Below are 24,344 nucleotides of genomic sequence, written 5' to 3'. Positions count from 1 at the left end.
AGCGTAGTCGATGTCACTGAACTGTGCATGTAGAAATTTTTGAAATGGTGTATCTTTGGCTATGTATATTTTCACCAAAAAAAAAAAAAAGCAAGGTCAAGAAGGGAGAGGGTTGACATGTTGTGGGGTTGTTAACCAATGTCATAAACATATGTGTACTACTATTTCATGAGAAACTATTTCTTCTGTAAGCCTTCACCTGAAGTACAATAAAAATAAAAACTCTCCATTATCCTCATAATCAACAATAAAATTGCGTACTTATGTATATATGTACTGTACAGAAAGTATGAAGTAACTTATCTTAAGATAACATACAAATATTACAGCACTTACATATTCTTCTCACCTTTTCCGTATAACTGATACGATTTTGTAAAAATATTAATGACACTGTGTGGACTTCCCTTTGCTAATTCTTCCCACGGTCCTTTGCTTTGTGTACCACCTATGTGCCCAAAAAGTGGCAAGAATTTTTCTGCCTCCTTCTGAAACTCTTTGATGGGTTCATAAGTATTTCTTTCTCCAGCACAAAATTCCTTTTCTTTTAAGATTTCTGCCACCTTCAAAAGGGGCCGCCCATCTCGGCCTCCCTCTTCTTCAGAGAGACTCCCCTCACTAAGAAGTGGCCCTTCACTGATTGAATCTGTGCTGGAACCATGTGACATTTTGGCTTTATCTTGAGAACAGGCTTGCACATCACAGCTAGAAGAGTCAGTCTGCCTCTTACACAACTGTGCCAACAGCCCTTCTGGTTTAGGACCAGGGGATCTCATTCTGAAGCTTGATATGGCACTATGAGGTCTGATCATCTCAGGAAGCTTCTTAAATTCACTAAGGTTGCCTACACCAGGAAGATCATTATCAAAGGTTGCATGAGATACACAAGTTCCCAGCATCTTTTGAATTCGGGCAGAGAAAACATCTTCAGTATCCTCTTTCACAGGTGGACTTATCGCCTTGGTCCAAGGTTCATCTTCTTGAGGTGCTTGCTGCATATCACACTCAGTGTTCCATAATGACCCATAGTTAATGTTGGCCCCAGCTAATTTCTTAGCTTCACTTTCAATCCTGCTGGATAAAGAAGCAGCTGTTGCTTTCAAAGCTTCAATACGATCCAGTTTACTCTTATATTGGCTAGCACTAGGTTTTAACAAGGCATCTGGATGAGCAGCTGGTGAGGTCAGATATGTTTGAGGTGTAAAAGTTAATGGCGCCGAAGCCATATTATGATTCTTCCTGGTTGGTAAAATAGATTCAAAATCCTTATTCAAAATTCCTACATGCTCTAGACTCAAGAGATGGGACAGTAAATTTCCAGCTGTTCCAACAAGGGGCTGTGGTTGAGAATGGTGGACTCGTGGGCTCAATCTGTCAGGCTGCATCCATGTAGGTTCCATCAAGTCTTTTCTAGAAACGAAAAGTCACAATGCGTTAGTTAACACAGCAACTCATAACTAAGCCAGTATTTTTCTTTTTTTAGTTCTTTTTTTTTTTTCTGATAATAAGCACAGTGCATACTCATTAGGAAAAAAAAAGGACAGAAAATGAGCATAAAGAAGATAAAGACTACTTATAAACTGAACAACCAGAAAGAGCTATTATTAATATTTCACTTAAAATTATACCCTTCCAAGTATCTTCCTATGTGTTTTCACAAAAATGGAGTTTACCATACATAGTGTTTTGCAAACTGTTTTCTTCAGTGAAGACATCATATTTTTTAAACAAAGAAAAACTATGAAAATCTTTAAAACTCTACGGACAAAATTCTTTACACCATTGTCTATTCTTTCCCTTAAAAGTGATGTTCTATAAAAGAGAAATGTTTAAGATTGCTAAGTATTAATGTAGACATAATACAGATTATTCTAATCAACACACATTTACTAAATGTTGACCATTTATGTTTAACAATGTACATACTAAAGAAATAAAGTGACGGTTACAACTTCTAACAAAAATTAATGGATATCAAACAATTAAATGGTAAACTGTGATTATCAACTATGAATAAACAATAGAGTAGCACATCTATAAAGTCTAGGCACAGAATAAAGATGTCCTAGACAACACTGTGTATAGTCATCTGTGTTTCCAGACTAAGAACATAAAGAGAGAATAAAGGATGATGTAAACTATTAAGACGACACTTAGAAGAATAACATGAGGTTCTGTCCTTAATCTTATCCACTATTTTTAGATGATGACAGAAAGACATGCTGATCAAATTTGCAGATGACAAAAAGCTGGGAGGCATGGCTAACTAAACAGATGACCAAATTATGATTCAAAACTATCTGGACAAGATGCAACCTTAGGCCAAAATAGTATGGAGAAATGTAAAGTCCTACAATTGGATTCAAAAAAACCATCTGGAGGAAGGTAACAGGGTAATAAGGGAATTAAAAAGCATGCCATGCAAGGTCCTGGTTGGAGAGTTATGTATGTATGCAGTCTTTTATACTGAAGGGCTGCTAAGAAGAATGGAATGAAGGAAAAAGACCAGAATGTAAATTCAGTGTCACAGAATATAAACTACTACAAATGCAAAGTATGAGGTGATTAGGGCTTAAACTATACTGGTGGTAATAGGAATAGAAAGTTATAAATAGAAAAATACTGTGCAGGAGCCAAGATGGTGGCTTAGTCAGACACACCGTGCCATCCCTCTACAGCAAAGACCCGAGTAACTGAGTGAAACAGATATGGATGACAATCCTGGAACCCTGAGCATCAAATGAAAGTTTAAAGAATTAGAGCAAACACCAACTGGAAGAAGAAACTGATCAAAAACAACGAACGAGGAGAGATACGGAGCAGACGTGCCCTGCTAGCCAAACTGGCACAGCACGGCCATCCTGATACAAAGTCAGCAGTGATCTCAGGTGAGGTGCACAAGAAGCCAACTTCATGGAATTCCCAACAGGAAACAGAGAAACTGTGTAGACATACACTGAGTGAAGAACGTAAATGTGACATGAACTGGATCTAAGGAGGGAAAGTATAGGAAGGAAGGCGAAAGCACCAGGGATACCAGTGTCCACAGAGCAGGGAGGGAGCCAGGTCCCAGAGACAGGGCTACTTACCAGCAGTGGTCCCTGACCACTTGGGTGGGTGGCGCACACAGAGTAACAGATCCATAGAGTGTCAGCAAGAGGTGTCCTACATGACCAAACTATGGGCAGCCCCCATCCTTGTACTTGGTTGGGGCCAGGTTCCGATTGCTGGCTACAGCCAATGGGAAATAGCCAGGCACCCCTGCTTGGTGACTAGAGGAACACACTCCCCTTCCCCTAAACCCCCTGGTGATCAGTGGAATGAGCACCCCCAACCCAGCAGCCCCAACTGCCAGGGACCACAGTACAAGTCCTCCCTCCTCCTAACCCAGACCCATCCACCACTGCCCCCACCCACCCTTCGAAAAGCAGATGCCCCATCTCACCAACCCACTGAGCAGCAGACCACTCCCACATTCCTGGCCCCTCACCCTGTACCCATCCACCAACCTGGCCACATGGCAAACAGCAGGGAGCACTCCCACACTCTCAGCCGCTCACCATACCCGCAGGTCACTGCCCTGCCTACCCGATGAGCATCTGTAAGTGCTCCCACATGCTGAACAGACAGGTCGTGGTCAGCACCAGCCCAAGCTGCCCTCAGCTCTCGCAAGGCCAGTGAACAGCACCATATGTTCACCCTGCCCGTCACTGTCCCACCCACCCAGAGACATGTGATCAGTGCTCCTGTACTGCCAGATAAGGGATCGGCAAAGCACACCTGACCAACCCGCCCTAATGTATCAAAACAAAACAAGAAGTATGAAACAGATATACATTAATAACTAAAATAACACCTAAATGCCTCAGAGACAACAGACAATAACAAATCATATGAAAAAACAGGATAAGATGGCTCAAATAAATGACCAAAACAAAGGGGCAAAAAACTCTCCTGAAGAAGAAATGGTACTAGACTACCTGATAAGGACTTCAAAAGAGTATCAAGGAAAACAGACAAAACCCTAGAAGAATTCAAGAAAACAAAACAAGTACAAAATGACAGACATGAATAGACATTAGAAACCATACAAAAGCAACAACTAGAAATCCAGAAGATTAACAATAAAATATCAGAAATAGACAACTCAACAGAAGGACACAGAAGTAGAACTGATTCCATGGAAGAAAGAATCAATGAAATAGAGGAAAAATCCCTTGGTACTAAACTTGTTTCAGGAACAATCAGAAAAAAGACTGAAGAAAAATGAAAAAAAAAGCCAAAAAATTATGTGGGACACCATCAGAAGAAATAATTTACATGTTAATAAGAATTCCAGAAGAAGAGATAAAAAACAAAAGTACAGAAAGAATTTCTAAAGACATACTGAAAAATTCTCAAGTATCATGAAAGACGAGAAGGTTACTAACCAAGAAGCTCAACAAACCCCATACAGGACAGACCTTCCCCCCAAAAAATCATCAAAACATATCATAATCAAAATTTCCAAAACCAAAGACCAAAAAATAAAAAATTCTGAAAGCAGCTTGTGTAAAACAAAATATCACTTACACAGGGGCACCAATAAGACTAAGTGCTGATATCTCGTCAGAAACCATACAGGCAAGAAGACAATGAGATGACATATATAAAATCTTGAAGGAAAAATCTGCCAAAAGAAGACTCATACAGCCAGCAAATGGTCTTTCAAAAATGACAGAAAAACTAAGACATTTCCAGATAAGCGGAAACTAAGGGAATTTGTGAGAATCATACCAACCTTGCAAGAAATATTAAAGGCAGTCCTTCAGATAAAGAACCAATAACATGAGATAAAGACACACGACATTATTACCCAGATAAAGACTCTGCAAAAGCAAAATGAAGCTAAAAAATCTGACTACAGGGAACCAGAAAAATTAAGACGTAAGCGACAACAACTACAAAACAGAAGAGGGAATAAAAGACGTAGTTATAAAACTTCCATATGGGGAAGAAATCAAGGCGATTTCAAGATATAACAGACTGTTTTACATTTAAGAGGATGAATGTAAATTTCATGGTAACTACTAAGAAAAGTAATAAATCTACTCACCAAAATAAAGCAAAAAGACTCAGTAAACACAAAAACATCAGCAATTGCTAGGAAAAGAAAATCTATATACAATATCTATATACAAAAAGTTAACACCACAACAAAAGTATAACAAAATGACAGCAATAAATCCAAATGCATCAATAATCACACTGAATGTAAATGGATTAAATGTACCAGCCAAGAGACAGAGTATAGCAGAAAGGACCAAACAAAAAAAAAACAAAAAACAAAAAAAGACCCATCAATACGTTGCTTACAAGACACACAACTCAGACACAAAGACATAAACAAGTTAAAAATCAAAGGATGGGGAAAAAAAGAAAAAACATATCAAGGAAACAGTACCCAAAAAAGAGCAGGACTAGCAAGATTAATTTTGGATAAAACAGACTTTAAATCAAAATCCATCATAAAAGACAAAGAAGGGCATTATATAATGATTAAAGGGTCAATCCACCAAGAAGAGATAACAACAATAAATATCTATGCACCCAACGGAGCCCTGGTGGCACTGTGGTTAAGAGTTCGGCTGCCACATCCAAACTCCCTGAGGAACTGAACTGCTGGGTGGAGGGCTCTGGGGACCATCGTCTCGGGGAACATCTAGCTCAATTGGCGTAACACAGTTTATAAAGACAATGTTCTACATTCTATCTTGGTGGGCAGCGTCTGGGGTCTTAAATGCCTGTGAGCAGCCATCTAAGATACTCCACTGGTCTCATCCCTTTGGGAGCAAGGGAGAATGAAGAGTACAGGATACAAGCAAAAGATTAGTCCGAAGGACTAATGGACCACAGCTACCAAGGCCTCCACCGGACTGAGTTCAGTACAGCTAGATGGTGCCCGGCTACCACCACTGACTGCTCTGACCAGGATCATAACAGAGGGTTCTGAACAGAGCTGGAGAAGGATGTAGAACAAAATTCTAACTCACAAAAAAAAGACCAGATTTACTGGCCTAAAGGAGACTGGAGAAACCCCGAGAGTATGGCCCCCAGACACCCTTTTAGCTCAGTGGTGAAGTCATTTCCAAGGTTCACCATTCAGCCGGGAAGTGGACAGCCCCATAAAATCAAATGGCACTAATGAGGCACAGCAGTCCAGGGACAAGGGCCAGAAGGCAGAAGGGGACAGGAAAGCTGGTGATAAGGGAACCCAAGGTTGAGTAAGGATAGTGTTGATGCGTTGTGAGATTGTTAACCACTGTCACAGGGCAACATGTGTACTAACTGTTAAATGAGAAACTATTTTGTTATGTAAGCCTTCATCTAGAGTGAGAATAGCAGCACAATTGGAAGAGCGTAGTCGATGTCACTGAACTGTGCATGCAGAAATTTTTGAAATGGTGTATCTTTGGCTATGTATATTTTCACCGAAAAAAAAAAAAGGTCGAGAAGGGAAAGGGTTGACATGTTGTGAGGTTGTTAACCAATGTCATAAAACAATATGTGTACTACTGTTTCATGAGAAACTATTTGTTCTGTAAGCCTTCACCTGAAGTACAATTAAAAAAAAAAAAAGAGGTCCATAAGACACGCTGTTAACAAATTTATATTACAAAGATAAAGATCTGTAAGTATTCATGTACAAAGAAATAGATTTATAACATTAGAATAAAATCATTCTGGCCTCAGAGAAAAAAAAAAAAAAAAGAGTTCGGCTGCTAACCACAAGGATGGCAGTTCGAATCCACCAGCCCTTCCTTGGAAACTCTCTGGGGAAGTTCTATTCTGTCTTATGGGGTGCTATGAGTCAGAATTGACTCAACGACAATGGGTTTAGAGGTTTTTATGCACACAATGACATAGCTCAAAAACATATAAAACAAACTCTAACAGAATTGAAAAGAGAAATAGTTCTACAATAATAGTAGGGACTTCAGCACACAACCTTCGATGATGGACAGGACAACTAGAAACAAACTCAGTAAAGATACAGAAGATCTAAATAACACAAGCCATCAACTTGACCTCACAGACATATACAGAACACGCTATCCAACAGCAGCACGTACACATTTTTCTCCAATGCACACAGATCATTCTCCAGAATATACCATATTCGAGGCCACAAAGCAAGTCTCAATAAAGTCAAAAACACTGACATAATACAAAGCATCTTCTCTGACCATGATGCTATAAAACAAGAAATCAATAACAGAAAAAGCAAGGAAAAAAATTAAATTCATGGAAACTGAATAACACCTTACTTAAAAACTACTTTGTCATAGAAGAAATTAAAAAATTCTTAGAATCAAATGAGAATGAAAATGCAACATAACAAAACCTCTGGGACACAGCAAAAGCAGTGCTCAGTGGAAAATCTACAGCAATAAATGCATACATCAAAAAAGAAGATCTAAAATCAGTAAGTTAACCCGACAACTTGAACAAATAGAAAAGGAACAGCAAAGCAAGTCCACAGTCACCAGAAGGAAATAATAAAGATCAGAGCAGAAATAAATGAAATAGAAAATAGAAAAAACAATAGAAAGAATCAACAAAACTAGAAGTTGGTTCTTTGAGAAAAATCAATAAAATTGACAAACCACTGGCCAAAAAAATGAGAAGATGCAAATAAAATAAAAAATGAAAAGGGTGACATTACAACAGAATCAACCAAGATAAAGAGGATTAGTACAGAATATTATGAAAAATTATACTCCAACAAATCTGAAAACACAGAAGAAATGCACAAATTTCTAGAAACACATTATCTACCTAAATTAACACAAGCAGAGGTAGAAAACCTAAATAGACCCGTAACAAAAGAAGAAATTGAAGATGTCATAAGAAATCTCCCAACAAAAAAAAATCCCTGGCCCAGATAGCTTCACTGGAGAGTTCTACCAAACATTCAGAGAAGAGTTGACACAATTCAACTCAAAGTATTCCAGAACACAGAAAAGGAAAGAATATTCCCTAATTCATTCTATGAAACTGGCATAACCCTGACACCACAGCTAGGCAAAGATACCACAAGAAAAGAAAATTACAGACTAATATCCCTCATGAATATAGACACCAAAATTCCAGCCAACAAAATACAACAGCATATCAATAAAATAATACATCACGATCAGGTGAGATTCATACCAGGGATGCAAGGGTGGTTCAACATTAGAAAATCAATCAATATAATTCACAATATAAATAAAGCAAAGGAAAAGAATCACATGATCATCTCAATTGATGCAGAAAAGGCATGTGATAAAATCCAACACTCTTTCCTGATAAAAACTCTCAGCACCACAGGAAGGGAAGGAAAATTCCTCAACATAATTAAGGGCATACGTAGAAAACCATTAGCCAACATTACTCTCTATGGAGAGAGATTGAAAGCATACCGCTTGAGAACAGGAATGATACAAGGATGCCCATTATTACCACTGTTATTCTATATTGTACTGGAAGTCCTAGCCAGAGCAATAAGGCATGAAAGGGAAATAAAGGGCATCCAAATTGGTAAGAAAGAGGTAAAACTATCGCTATTCGCAGATAACATGATCCTATAAATAGAAAATCGCAGAAATTCCACAAGAAAGCAAGCGGCGCTTCATCAAAAAGCTAGAAACAGAAATACCATATGATCCAGCAATCCCACTATTAGGTATATATCTGAGTGAAATCACAGCAGTGACATGAATAGACATATGCACACTCATGTCAGTGAAGGATTATACACAATAGCAAAAATATGGAAACAACCTAAGTATTTATCAACAGATGAATGGATAGACAAACTGTGTTGTATACACACAATGGAATACTATGCAATGATAAAGAATAATGATGAGTCCACAAAACACCTTATAACATGGATGAATCTGGAGGACATTATGCTGAGTGAAATAAGTGAATCACAAAAAGGCAAATACTGTATGATACCACTTTTATAAAAAGTTAAGAATATATTTACACACAGAAAGCAACATTCTATGATGGTTACCTGGGATGGGAAGGGGAGGGAGGGAAAAGCAGACACCTGTTAAGTCTGGTGAAGGGAAAGGCAATACATAATATGGGGGAAGTGAGCACGTGACCAAGGCAAATGAAGACAGTGACAGGTATGCAAGTATAAAGGGCAACACAGGTAGCTAACAAACACACGAGGAAATGCTCATGATCACTAGCCATTAGAGAAACGCAAATCAAAACTACAACAAGGTAACATCTCACCCCAACATTACTAGCACTAATCAAAAAAACAGAAAATAACAAATGTTGGAGAGGTTGCAAGGAGACTGGAACTCTTATGCACTGCTGGTGGGAATGTAAAATGGTACAACCACTTTGGAAAACAATATGGCACTTCCTTAAAAAGCTAGAAATAGAAATACCATACGATACAGAAATCTCACTCCTTGGAATATATCCCAGAGAAGTAAGAGCCGTCTCACAAATAGACATGCACACACACACGTTCATTGCAGCATTATTCACAACAGCAAAAAGATGGAAACAATCTTAGTGCCCATCAACAGATGGGATAAACAAATTATGGTATATTCACACAATGCAATACTACACAATGATAAAGAACAATGATGAATCTGCAAAACATTTCACAACACGGATGAATCTGGAGGGCTTTATGCTGAGTGAAATAAGTCAATCGCAAAAGGACAAATACTGTATGACAGCACTATTATAAAAACTCAAGAAAAGGTTTACACACAGAAAGAAACCATCTTCGATGGTTACGAGGGAGAGGAAGAATAGGGAGGGGAAAACACTAAATAGATAGTAGATAAATGGTAACTTTGGTGAAGGGTGTAAGACAGTACACAATACTGGAGAAGTCAGCACAATCTAACCAAGGCAAAGTCACAGAAGCTTCATAGACATATCCAAACTCCCTGAGGGATTGAGTTACTGGGCTGAGGGCTGGGGAACATGGTCTCAGGGGACATCTAGGTCAACTGGCATAACATAGTTTATAAAGAAAACGTTCTACATCCAACTGGGTGAGTAGCGTCTGGGGTCTTAAAAGCCTGCAAGTGGCCATCTAAGATATATTTACTGGTCCTATCCCACCTGGAGCAAAAGAGAATGAAGAAAACCAAAGACACAAGGGAAAGATAAGTCTAAAGGACCAATGGACCACAACTACCACATCCTTCACTGGACTGAGCCCAGAACAACTAGATGGTGCCTGGCTACCGCCACCGACAGCTCTGACAGGCATCACAATAGAGGGTTCCAGACACGAGCAGGAGAAAAATATAGAACAAAATTCAAATTCACGAAAATAGATCAGGCTTACTGGTATGGCAGAGACTGGTGAAACCCCGAGAGTATGGTCCCTGGATACCCTTATAACTCAGTACTGAAGTCACTCCAGAAATTTGTGGTGTGTACATACAATGGAATACTATGCGGTAAATAAAGAATAATGACGAGTCATTATTCTTTATTTCAGCCAAAGATTAGATGGGTCTATAAAACCAATAATAATACACACGTGAGGAACGTGCTTCATAGTTCAATCATGTATTCAAGATTAAGTGGGCACACCAGCCCAAAAGCAAAGACGAGAAGGCAGGAAGTGACAGGAAAATTGGATGAATGGAAACAGGGAACCCAAGTGGCGAAAGGGAGAGTGCTGACACACTGCAGGGTTGGCAACCAATATCACAGAACAATCTGTGTGTTATTTAATGAGAAACTAATTTGCTCTGTAAACTTGCACCTAAAGCACAATTAAAAGAAAAAGAATAAAGGGAAATAACAGTTAACTACTATACCATATACAATTCTGCCACAACAATAATAACCAAAAATTTGTGAGTGGTTACACTGGTATATATGTATGCTATATACGGGGGAGGGCATATGGGAGGGCATGCGATTGCATATATATAGTTGTGGTTATCTGTATATACATATGTATATGTGCTGCATGTATATTCACATATATAACAGAGCACATGGGGACACAGCTATGGAAACTTCTTAGCCATATCCAAGTACTTCGTAGTACTGTGTCACTGGGCTTGAAGGCTAAGGACAAATGTCTTGGGGAACATCTAAGTCAACTGGCACAACATAGTTCATAAAGATAATGTTCTACATATCCTAGCATGGCAAGTAGCATCTGGGGTCTTAAAAGCTTGTGAGCAGCCATCTAAGATACAACTATTGGTCACTTCCCATCTGGAACAAGGGAGAGAGAAGGAAACCAAAGACTCAAGGAAGTAATTAGTCCACAGAACTAATGGCCCACAGGAATCACAGCCTCCTCTAACCTAAGACCAGAAGAACTAGATAGTACCAACCACTCTGACGAGGGACACAATAGAAGGTCCCAGTTAGGATGGAGAAAAATGTAGAACAAAACTCAAATTCATAAAAAAGACCAGATTTACTGGGATAATAGAGACTGGGAGAATCTCAAGATTATCGCCCTAAGACACCCTTTTAACCTGGAACTGAAGCCACTCCTGGTGATCACCTTTCACCCAAATAATAGATTGACCTATAAAATAAACAGTAACACCTGTAAAGAATGTGCTCCTTAGAACAATCAACTATATGAGACCAAACGGGCAACATTTGCCCAAAAGCAAAGATGAGAAGGCAAAGAGGGGCAAGGAAACCAGAACAATGGAAACGGGGAAGCCAGGGTGGAAATGGGGAGAGTGCTGACACACTGCAGGGACAGCAACCAATCTTACGGAACAATTTGTGTACGAATTGTTGAATGGGAAACTAATTTGCAGTGTAAACTTGCACCTAAAGCACAAGAAAATATTTATTAAAAAAAAAAAAAGATATTGATAAGTCAAAACCCAAACAGCTTTAAATTCAAGTATTCAGAATGCCAATAATGCAACAGAGCACTATGTTGATGTTAAAAGGATTGTTGTTAGTTGCCGTCAAGTCGATTCCGGCTCATGGCAACGCTAAGTGTGCAGAGTATAACTGCTTCACAGGGTTTTCTGAAACCTTTTGGAAACAGGTCACCAAGCCTGTCTTCCAAGGTACCTCTGGGTGGGTCTGAACTGCCAACCTTTTGACTAGCAGTCGAACGCTTAACCACTTGTGCCACCCAGGGACTCCTGGTAGAGAGACAGAAGACAAAGATGTAAAGACTTAATGCAGTCAAGACTTAATTCTTTCACTTCAAAATCTCAATATCTAGTAGGGATGACAGAGTAATAAACAAATAACTAAAACAGAACATCATAAGCTCTAAAACAAAGATATATAAAATTCAATAGAGTATAGATAAGGGAGCAATTAAATCTGCTGGTCAAGAAAAGTGACTTTTGAGCTGGATCGTCAAGGTCAGATATGTAAATTGGAATTTTCCAGACAGCTAAACCAGAATGACAGTATATGCAGGGCAAAGAAAAGAAACGCCATGCTTTCAAGCATAAAGTAATTGAGATATGTTAAACCTATTAACAGGAATGGGGAAGCTAAGAAATGGGTAGAGAGAAATTAGAGGCAATAGGTTAGACATCACAGATCAAAAAAGTTTGATATTAAAAGACAGGAGAGGAACTGGTGCAAGTTAGTAAGGTCTAGTAACAGATTTGTGCTTGGTTTTGTTTTTTAAATTGGGTAACTTATTTACAGTTAGGAGGAAACTCAGAAAAAGGTAAAAATTGAAAACTTGGCATCAGCAGAGTATGTCTGACAACAGTGATGAGGCTGCGACAAACTGGAGAGGACCACCCTACCTTAAGGTACTCAAATTCAAATTTTTTTTTTAACTTTATTTATGCTTAAAGTTTGAAATCTGTTTACAGCCTTAAGCAAATCATATAAAACACTTCACATATTGGAAGGCAGTACATATAATGGTTAAAAAGCACAGGCTTCAGGAGTCCAACTGCCTAGGTTAAACCTGTCTCCACCACTAACATTCTGACTTTTGAGAAAGTTACTTAAATTCTAGATATCTTTTATTTCTTCTGTAAAACAGGAATAACAATAGTGCTTAACTCAAGGAATTGTTGTTGTTGTTGTTGGGTGCTGTAAAGTCAATTCCAACTCATAGCAACCCCATGTGACAGAGTAGAACTGCCCCATGGTTTTTTCTAGGCTGCAATCTTTATGGGAGCAGATCGCCAGGTCTTTCTCCCACAGAGCCACAGGTGGGTTCGAACCTCTGGCCTTTTAGTTAGCAGCCAAGCGCTTAACAGTTGTGCCACCAGGGCTCCTTAACTCAAGGAATAATAAAAAGATTATAATAAAATAATACACGCAAAGCACTTAGATCAGTGCCTGGAACCTAATGAGCACTCTGTAAATGTTAACTGTTTTTATCAACATTATTATAAAAGTATGTGTTGCTTAATGACCATTCGGGCAATGTCTGACCGCATATACGTTCGTGATCCCATAATGTTATAGAGTTCAGAAATCCCTATCTGAGAACAGGACGTAGTAGATGTACTTTGCTAAGTATGGAGATCCGATCTGTCTCTTACTAGCTCTCCAGGTCCACTTCCGCCCACAGTCTGAGTCAGTAGGGAGAGGGGGTCCCTGCGTCCATCTGTGGCTGCCTGTCACATCGCACTTGCCTCAGGCAGTGACCACACAGACACCGCCAGAGTCACTGAGGGAGATGCCCGGTGGAGGCCGCTGCCCCACTCAGCCCGGGCTGCATGTGACACCTGGGCCTAAGACCACAGCATCTCCTGTAGTGGCAGCTGCCCAGTGGTCCGGGCTGCAGCACTGGTGGGAAGGTGAAGCAGGAAAAGTGGCCAGAAGAGGAGGCAGAGGTGGAGGAGCAGGCGGAGGAGGGGCAAGGAGGAGTAGGAGGGGCTAGAAAAGTTTAAAGCCTATTAGGTGGGGTGAGGAAGGCAGGCAAGGAGGAAGGAAGGGATGGGAGCCGGTGGCTAAATGGCGAGTACACTGCTACAGGCAGGGAGGTGGGGCCCGGCATGGCTCTCAGAGATCTGGCAGTGACCACGCAGGACCAGTGGTGGCAAAGCCAAGTTTCCAAGCAGTCCCCTGGCAGGGCAGTGGTGGTGTGGTCCTGGGCCACCCAGTGACCATCCTGCGTGCCTCTCTCCTGTATATAATATGGTGTTCGCACAACATCCAAATCATAGAACATCCTATTTCACAGAACATACTGTCTACGTTAAGCGAGGCATACCTGTGTGCTCCTGGGGTTGGGGGGTGGTGGGGGGTGACACAAAGAGGACCATGTGTATTAACCCAAAATTGGAAGGCAATTTGATTTCTATTTGTGCATGCTCAAAGATTTTCAAAATCTTTTTCTTTTCCAAAACGGTAATTGCTAAGTATAATTTATAAACATATAATCTCAAAATCACCTTAACGTCTATGCTCAAATAGTTACTTTTTTACTTTATTGTAAACAGTATATTACAACAAAAAATGGTTTTATAGAAAATTTAAGATAGTCTTCCACATTCCACAATACGAAAGCACATCAAATTAGTTCCTAGTCCTTCTTTATGTGTTCACATGCATATCCAAATACAGTTCTTGAAAGGTAAGATGGATAAATTGCTATGAGTCATATGAAGAAATTTTGAATAGTAATTGATATATAAATATCTTTTGAAAATTATGTACCACAAATACTTTAAAATATTAATTTTAGTTATTTTAACACTGTGATTAATTCATCCAATAAATTATTATTGGGTGCTCAGTTCAGAGGAGGCAAGAGTGCTTCCAACTGTAGATAATCCCCATAGGAAATGACATTTACACCGGACATTGAAGGACAGGTAAAATTCGTACAAGTAGAGTAGGGCAGGGGATAAGTACAGCTATACATCATGCTTAAGTATCCATCAGAAGATATTAACTAATTTCTAAGTAAATCTCCTTCTGCCCTCTTGCTCACACCAAAGGTCAGTCAACAGAATTCACCGAGCATCTTAAGACCACTATACTAAATTTCTACCACCTGTATGTCAGTTTGTCATACTGTGGTGACTTGCGGGTTACCATAATGCTGGAAGCTATGCCATCAGTATTTCAAATACCAGCAGGGTTACCCATGGTGGACAGATTTCGCTGAAGCTTCCACATAAAGACAGACTAGGAAGAAAGGCTTAGCGATCTACTTCTGAAAATCAGCCAATGAAAACCTTATGGATCACAACAGAACACTGTCTGACTCACTTCCTTTGGATACTTTATCAGGAGAACAATCACTAGAAGAGGACACCAAGTTCAGTGAAATAGAGGGCCAACAAGGATGTAGGAGATCCTCAGTAAGATGGATTGGCACCACAGCCGCAACAATGAACTTGAACATGCTGGAGACTGAGGATAACGCAAGACCAGGCAATATTTCGTTCTGTTGTATATAAGGTTGTCACGAGTCAGAGTCAAGTCAATGGCAGCTAACAGCAACATACTAAATTTCATGGAAAGAAAGAACCTTAGTCATCTTTCATTCTTCCCTTTTTACCTTGCAAGAGGCTGTGGAGGTTCTGATAGAGACATATCACTACTAGAAGACGCACTTGGGGGACGTTCCTGTACTTTGTTTTCTTTGTCGGATTCTCCAGATGGCTGATACCCTGGTCTGGCCTAAGAGAAAAGGACATCAAATTTATGTGACTCACATCACAAAGATATATTTAGAGAGCACATAAACATTAAATCACTTCAGCATTACAAAGATCATAAAACGTAGGGTTTTTTCCCTTAAATAAAACCAATTCAAATTGCTTCTCTTAAAAACAGCATTAAAATAGCAAAACTGCATTTGAACTCCAGCAAGAGCAATTAACACTAACTGTGTAATTTGGAGGAAGTAACAACCTTTCTAAGTCTCATTTTCACCTGATAAACGAAGATAATAGTTGTACCCACCCTTCTCAGGGTTGTGAGGATTTACTGAAGCTTAAGCCTAAAAGTAAGTGGCACACAGTAAGTACTCAATGTTATTATTCTTAAAAATATTAGCAATATTCATAAAATTATCACCCTAAACTAGGATATTCTCTAAGTTCAGTACAAATCACAAAACCAAGTTTTTCACTTAAACACTCTAATTTTATTTGTTCAGTACTATGATGAAAACAGGGCCCTGGTGACACAGTGGTTAAGAACTTGGCTGCTAACCAAAAGGTCAGCAGTCTGAATCCCCCAGCCACTCCTTGGAAACCCTATGAGGCAGTTCTACTCTGTCCTATAGGGTCACTATGAGTTGGAATCCACTCGACAGCAATGGGTTTGTATTTCTGGTTTTCTTTATGATGAAAACTAGACAGGGATATAATTCACAGCACTGACATGATGAACAGAGATCAGTGATAATCACTCTTGGAAATCAACTCAGCTCTTATTTTCCATCATATTTACCACATTACTCTTCATATATGTTTCATGAACAGTCATCATTACAAACACTGTGGGAGCATTCACTGAATATTAGGAATGGTGGGTAACTTTTAAATAGGATGGCAAATAAGCTTTTACATGAATTACTCCCCTTTGTATTTCTGTCCCTACCTGTGTTTCCTGTGTAGCATGTTGTTGATGTGATGGCTCTTCAAGCAACGTCTTTTCTAGTAACAATTTAGAATAAGTTTCCTGTAGTCGCCTAGTTGCTGATGGCTCAGAAGGCGGGACATTTTTTACTTTAGTAAAGGCTTCTTTCTGTTTCCGGTACAGTTCTTGTAATCGCTTATTCTTCTGTTCAGTCGCCTCCTTTTGAGCCTTCTTCTCTTCATTTTGCTTCCTCTTCCTCTCCTCCTGCTGTCTAACAATGTACTGTCGTACCTCATCTGTGTCATAGTGGCGTTTTTTGGAAATAACAGGGGGATCTTCATTAGCAGTTATTTTGTCAGGTTTTCTTTTCACTGGGCTATGACTCCTAGGAGCCTGGCCTGGTGCTGATAACTTCTGATTCTGTAGTTCTCCTGTCTCCTGCCTTGTAGTCTGAGTTACAGAATCCAGCTGCAGGTCATCAAGAATTCCACGAATTTCAACAGGTAAAAAGTCCTTATTTAAGGCAGTAGCTTCCTCTTGCTTATTATCCGGAAGAGATGGAGCTAATTTCTTTATATTATTTTCAGATCGAGCTCTACTTCTCGAACGTTCTGAGCTTTGTGGAAGACGTCTATGTGAAACATCCAACCTGGGATCAGATTCTGCTCTTCCAATATGACTCCCTGCAAAGTATGAACTGTTAATGACATGTTAAAATTCAATAGACATTCCTAAGATTTATTACACTAAGGAGAAAATTAAGGAATTTCACTTTAACTTAAACTCAAATTCAGATCTCAAGCATTATCGAAGGAATGGAAAATCTCCTCTTTTAGCAGTAAGAGAGAAATTTCAATCTTCTGAAAAATTATTTACTTTACTTTTTTTAAAATGCATCTTTTAACATTTCTGAAATAAGGACAGATCTTATGGTTGATGTGCATATTTAATATTGCTACTTCTCTCTTTCCCCACTTCCCTAAAGAAGTTGTTAATAAATCAGCTATCTTTTATTAGAAGGTATCCTAATTAGAATTAGAATATGAAAAATTACCTTAAGAATCTTAAAAATAATGATAATTTTAAAAGCTTTGCAAAGACCGGACTGCATATGACAAATCCAAATCATAATAAGGTCACTAAAAATATTAATTTTTCTGAAAGTTCTTGCTACATAGTAGGCACTCAATAAATATTTGCTGAATAAATGAATGAATGTGAAGTCTCCACAACTCTGCAATGAATGATAGAAAAAAATTAAATATAGAGAATATTGTTTTATCACCTAAATGTTTGTTGATGTGACTACAAATGCCCATGAGTTTATTTACAAGCTAGACGAAAGTGAAGAGGGGCAAATATAAAGTGTACCACAGTTTTATATAAATAACGCGCACATTATACCTTTTTTTTTGCCAACCGCACAACACACCCTAAATGTTTTTGTAAGTGAGCTATGCTGCACATTCTATGTGTGGATGCATTATTTACGTGGGCGCATTATTTGCAAAAAATACAGTATATTAACCTCTATATACCGAATTATAGTTGTGATTGCATTTCTTACTGAATCTATTCCAGAAACTCAAATGAATTGAGGCAAGTTTTGCTGCTGAAAAGGAAAACTGGCCTGTAGGTATTTATAAACTTTCATTTTCAAAAATTAATGCTCATGAAAAGTAACCAGTTATTTCAAATAACATCTAGAATACTTCAAAAAGAGAAAAGCAATGTACTCAAGGTTCAGACTCAAGAGTTCTGGATCCTAGATTGAATTTTACCACCCACAAACTATACACCCTTGAGAAAAATCACTTCTCTCTCAGAACCTGTTTCCTAAATCTAACACACACACACACAAATCCAACCTTGTGAATGTTTGCCCATATTTATGTGTGTATTTCGGAATGAGACAGATTACACTTCATTCTCTTAAGGTCCCTAAAATTCTAATATGATTTGACTAAAATAATGTTTTTATATTCATAATAATGACAGCTGTTATTAATATAACATAAACAGAATTCCTAATAAAGATGACCATAATACCTGTATGCTGATATTATCTATAGCCAAGCCCAACAGAACATTTTTTTCTTTTTTGAGCTATATTCACAAAAAAGCAAAGTACTAAATGGTATTCTCAAAACAGTATTTTCACCTCTCTAAGTTCTTATACCAGCCCTGGTGGCACAGTGGTGAAGAGCTACTGCTGCTAACCAAATGGTCAGCAGTTTGAATCCACCAGCCACTCCTTGGAAACCCCACGGGGCAGTTCTACTCTGTCCTACACGGTCACTATGAGTTGGAATCGACTCGATGGCAATGGGTTTGGTTTTGGTTTGGGACTAAGGACTTATACAGAAAGAAGCCTTGGTGGCACAGTGGTTAAGTGCTCGGCTGCTAACCGAAAGGTCGGCAGTTGGAACCCGACAGCCACTCCTTGAGAGAAGGATGTGGCAGTCTGCTTCTGTAAAGATGTAGTCTTGGAAACCCTATGTGGCAGTTCTACTCTGTCCCACAGGGTTGCCATGAGTGAGAATTGACTTGACATCAACGGGTTTAAGTACTTATACGAGCAATTTTTTATTTGCTTTTCCCAACAATTTTGTTTTCTCTACAATTTTAATTAGAGCTGCTCACCAGATTTAGTAGTTCTTTCTCTTCCACTTCTGTCACTTGATACTGTTCTTCGCTCCTTTTGCTCCATTCTGGGTGCAGGTCCCAGAATCTTCTTTACTAATTTTTGCCCATCTCGCCAAGAAGATGTACTTATCAGACGACTACTACCTAAAAATATATATATTGCATTGAATTTAAAACTTAAATTTTAGCTCTAAGAAATATATCTACTCCACCATACAGGTTTGTAATTAGTCTTATGCTCATCTTTGTCAAGGTCAAAAAGGGTTAGAGTCTAATTTTATTTTTAATCCTAAACTTCCCAAATCAATTAATAGTTCGTTTAAATCATGATTTACCCACATATTTAAAAGTAAGTGTAAAATACTATGAAAGTTAAGAACCAAGTACTAAATGTTGCCTAAAAATCTCAAAAGCTAAGGCACCAAACTAACAATTTTGGCTCAGAACAAAAAATATCTTAACTATAAGTGTTTGGTTTACCAGTACCTGGCACAGTTCCTGGCACATGGTAAAATGAATGTTTTTTACTAAATGAATAAATTACTTAATTGAAGCACAGGAAAAAATCCGAGGAAACATTTAACAGTTAACAGTGATTATCTTTGAAGGAGATGGTATTACAGGGACTTGCATATTATATTTCACCACAGATATATACCAAAATTATGCACCTTTTTATGAGTAAAACAATGGCATTCAAAAAATAAGTATCATCAAATTTTAACATTTAACAGTTAACACTGTTATAAATGCTGTCCTGATTACAGAAGTTCATTAAAATATGAGTGTGTTACAATAAATACAGCTATTTACCAGGAGAAACACTTTTCATTTACTAGTTCCAGATTATAAGAAAATTAAAATTAGACATCATCTCAAAATAGGCAATAACCTAAAAAATAAGAAATGACATTAAAAACTGTTAACAAAATAAAAACTATAAAAACAAATATGGAGTAAATATGTAAAAAGTGCTTAAATACAAAGCTAATATAACAAATTGAATGAAAATGAAAATAATGAAGTAGCACTTTAAGCCTAATTAAATTAGAAAAAAATATCTTTACATTAATAATAGCCAATGCTAGTAAAATCATTCTACTTATACATTGTTGAAATACAAATGGGCACAGTTTCCTTAAAAAAACAACAACACAGTATTATGTGTCGGGACCCCAAAATTATTCATTTCCCTTGTTCAAATAATCCAACTAAGAGAAATGTATCCAACAGAAATAATCCAGAAGAAATGAACATGTTGCCATTTCATTTCTTATAATATCAGAAGTAACCTAAATATTAAAGAATGGTGAATAGTTAATTAAACTATATATCTACTAGATGGAATATTGTGTGGCCATTTCAAATTACAAGATCCATCAGAAATTGTCTTGAGAAAAGATGCTAAGAGAAAAAGATAAAATTTTATGTATACAATGGTTACATTCACATATTACTGTGATTTTAAAACTACTGTAACGTAATACACTATTTGTCAGGAAGTGGTTTTATGTCTTCTTCTATTTTTCAAGTTCTGTGTAATGTTGTTTCATTATATTTATAATAAGAGACATTCCATTTAGAGCTTCTAAAAAAAAGAGCTTTAATTTAAAAGTCTAAACACAAGTTTTAATGAAAACATCTGTTATAAAGAAAGGTCAATTACAAATGTGTGCTACTTACTTTAAAAAACAAATGTTTTTGTACCTTATTATTAACCGTGAACAGTGTCTCTAAAATATTAAAAGAGTTTTAAGTCTATTGCTCAATCTATTTATAAGAAACTACGTTCTTAAGCAAAATGAGAGAACAGGCTTCTCTTCAATTTCAGCTTAATTTTCTGAATCAAAAGCAAGCAACCATGAACGTACTGTGCAGTTATTTATAAATGTTGGCTCCTGAATATGCTGTATGGTTTTTCTCTAAAATGGCTTTCTGAAATAGTCTCATGCTGTCGTTAGTAGAAAGGGGGACTTTCACTATAGATAAACTGTTAATAGCATATTTAGTGACTGTCTAGGTCATTGCCACAGTGGGTACATGGGAATTAGCCTACCACGAAACTGGATAAATACATGATCAGTGTTCTAAGTTATAGTGGTCCCTGTGCTTCATTCCAAACTATGCCCCTAACAACAGTATTAAATAGTATCACATTAAAAACAATATTTTTTAAATGTAAGAATTAGTTTGATTTGCCTTCAGAGAATATTCCTATAAAATTTTATTTTTTATTTGCATACAGCAGGGTCACTCTATTATGACATCTACAGTTAGCAATGGATATCACAAAATATTTACTTGCCATTCTACTGATTAGTCTAGGTCCTTGAGTGGCACAAATGGTTTGCACTCAACTACCTGACCTAAAGGTTGGTGGTTTGAACCCAACCGGCAGTGCCATGGAAGAAAGGCCTAGCAATATGCTGCTTTAAAGATGACAGCTCAGAAAACCTATAGAGCAGTTCTACTGTGTAACACATGGGATCGTCATGAGTCAGAATCAACTTGATGGCAATGAGTTTTCTGGTTTTTATTGATTAGTCTATGACCTGAAAATCCCCAGAGCTTGGTCAAAAACCAGTGCCCAATCACTATTGTTCTGTGTTCCCATAAGACCTTATGCATCCTCTATCATAACATTCATCACCCTTTACTGTAACTGATATAACTATTTTCCTGACAAGATTATAAACTCCACTAGAGCAGAACCTCAACGAGATGGACTGACACAGTGGCTGCAACAACAGGCTCAAGAATAACAATTGTGAGGACAGCACAGGACCAGGCAGCATTTCGTTCTGCTGTACATATAGGGTCACTATGAGTCAGAACCAACTTGATGGCATCTAACAACAACAACAACAGGGCAGAGGCTGTGTCCATCTTGCTCACCACTGTATTACATAGTAACTTTGACATTTCAAGTGCTCAAAAGTAATTGTGCAATGAAATGTATGAATGATTAAGAATGTCTCCAAACTGAAAGTGGCAAGCTCCCAATTTTTTCTACTCCCTCTTGGCCCAAATTATTTACTGACTTGATTATGACATATTAAATAGCCATTTTCAGTATAGCCAGAAATAATAATAATTCTTAATGGACTCATAGCTAACATTCGAGTGCTTCCCATGTTCCAGCCACCACAATGGGTGCTTTTAGATATTAACTTTTAGTTCTCACAAGATTGTGACATAAGTGCTACTGCTTTCCCATTTTGCATATGGGGAAACTGAGGCATATTAACTAATTTACAAAGGAACACAGTTAGACATGACAGAGTTAGGTTATAAACACAGGAAATCTGGATCCAGCCTGCAATGTTAGCCACTATGGAACTAGGGAATTCTCTTTCTCTCAGTCTTGAACCATTCATAGTGTGACAACTGCTGGCTTGGACCATCATACTTTTGTTGTGCAACATTTATTCTCTTATGAGAAAAGGTGAGGGGACAGTGATAGTCATAAGCAATCCGCTTGGATATAAAAATTCACTACATAAAAATCATTGCCTTTAATCTGGTTTATTTCTATTAATAATAGTTAATGACAGAAGAAAAACTTTTGGGGGCAATAGATTTTATTCCATATGGTGAACGTATCACACACATGTGACGACCATATAACTTCACAGGTATATACATATATGAAAACTTACCAAACTATACACTAAATATGTACAAGTTATTCTAAGTCAATTATACCTCAATAAAGCACACATAAACACACACAAAAAATGATAAATAAAATGTACTGAATTTTTACACGTGCCAAACAATAAGAACACTTGGTAACAGATATTTATATTCATACAGATGCCATTTCAGTAACCTGTAATTTTAAGAGGGACATAATATTGAGAAAACTAACTAACCTGTTTTGCATTCTGGACTTGATAACTGCATTGCCTTTTGGACTTTTCGTACTGGTTTGACCACTTTCTTCTCTTTACTTTTTTCAGCAGGTTTCTCTTTTATAGAGATATCATCTGAAAAGCAGAAATATTTACAGCAAATACTGTGATGATTCCCACATACCCACCCACCCTCCCCACTGTAGGAAAAATCAGTATAAATTATGATTTAGAGGGAGAAGGAAACCTTCGTTCAAGCTATTTTTATGACCCATTACATACTACCAATGCTTAGACAAGACTAGATATAAGGTATGAGAGAAACAGGGGGGACAAGGGTGACTCAGGATCTTGGGTCTGAACAATTAGAAAGATAGAATTAACTAAGATGGAGAGACTAGCAGAAGAGTACGTTTAAAGGATATATCACGAGCTCCAGTTTGGATATATTAAGCTTGAGAAGCCTATTATATATCCAAAGGAGACAGAGAGTTAGCAGCTGTATATGAGTCTGAATTCAGGGGAGAGATCTGAGCTAAAGACATAAATTTGGGAATCATCAGCATCAGGGAATAGTTAAAGCCTTGAGACTAGGTAAGCTTGCCTACCAAGTGTATTAAAAAAAAAAAAAAAGATCCAACTACTAAGGCCAGGGCACGTCAATGTTTACAGATCAGGAATTTGATTACAACAAAAACTGAAAAGGAGCAGCTAGACTTAGGAGGAAAACCACGTATTTATGATATCCTAGGAATCATAAGAAGGAGCCCTGGTGGCACAGTGGTTAAGCACTTGCTGCTAACCAAAAGATGGGCAGTTGGAAGTCATCAGCCACTGATGTAGCAGTCTGCTTCCATAAAGATTACAGCCTAGAATAAACACAATACAAACCATAAGTAACAATGTACAAGCACTAGACGAGAGACTAGATAAATGGGAACTCCTAAAAATCAAACACTTATGATCATCAAAAGACTTCACCAAGAGTAAAAAAGACAACCTACAGATTGGGAAAAAAATTTTGGCTATGACAAATCCAATCAGCATCTAATCTCTAAAATCTACAAGATACTGCAAAACTTCAACAACAAAAAGACAAATACCCAATTAAAAAATGGGCGAAGTATATGAACAGGCACTTTGCCAAAGAAGATATTCAGGCAGCTAACAGACACATGAAGAAATGCTCACAATCATTAGCCATTAGAGAAATGGAGATCAAAACTACAATGAGATCTCATCTCACCCCAACAAGGCTAGCATTAATCCAAAAAACACAAAATAATAAATGCTGGAGAGGTTGTGGAG

The 24,344-nt window shown here is 37.9% G+C and overlaps 1 protein-coding gene across 3 annotated transcripts in view; it reads right to left on the bottom strand.

Moving 5' to 3' along the window:
• Positions 1-24,344, bottom strand: part of CEP350 (centrosomal protein 350) — a 174,643-nt gene that overhangs the window by 108,721 nt on the left and 41,578 nt on the right. For all 3 annotated transcript variants that reach the window (XM_023728085.1, XM_004372876.2, XM_023728084.1), the window contains 5 exons: positions 23,058-23,171; positions 19,180-19,326; positions 16,558-17,219; positions 15,509-15,630; positions 350-1,410 (listed from right to left, as the gene is read on the bottom strand). In XM_023728085.1, coding sequence (XP_023583853.1) covers positions 350-1,410; positions 15,509-15,630; positions 16,558-17,219; positions 19,180-19,326; positions 23,058-23,171 — 2,106 coding nt within the window. The remainder of the gene's footprint in view (positions 1-349; positions 1,411-15,508; positions 15,631-16,557; positions 17,220-19,179; positions 19,327-23,057; positions 23,172-24,344) is intronic.

This window comes from Trichechus manatus, unplaced genomic scaffold, assembly GCF_000243295.1.
Source record: "Trichechus manatus latirostris isolate Lorelei unplaced genomic scaffold, TriManLat1.0 scaffold00021, whole genome shotgun sequence".
Taxonomy (NCBI): Eukaryota; Metazoa; Chordata; class Mammalia; order Sirenia; family Trichechidae; genus Trichechus; species Trichechus manatus.
This window is presented reverse-complemented; position numbering and strand designations above follow the sequence as displayed.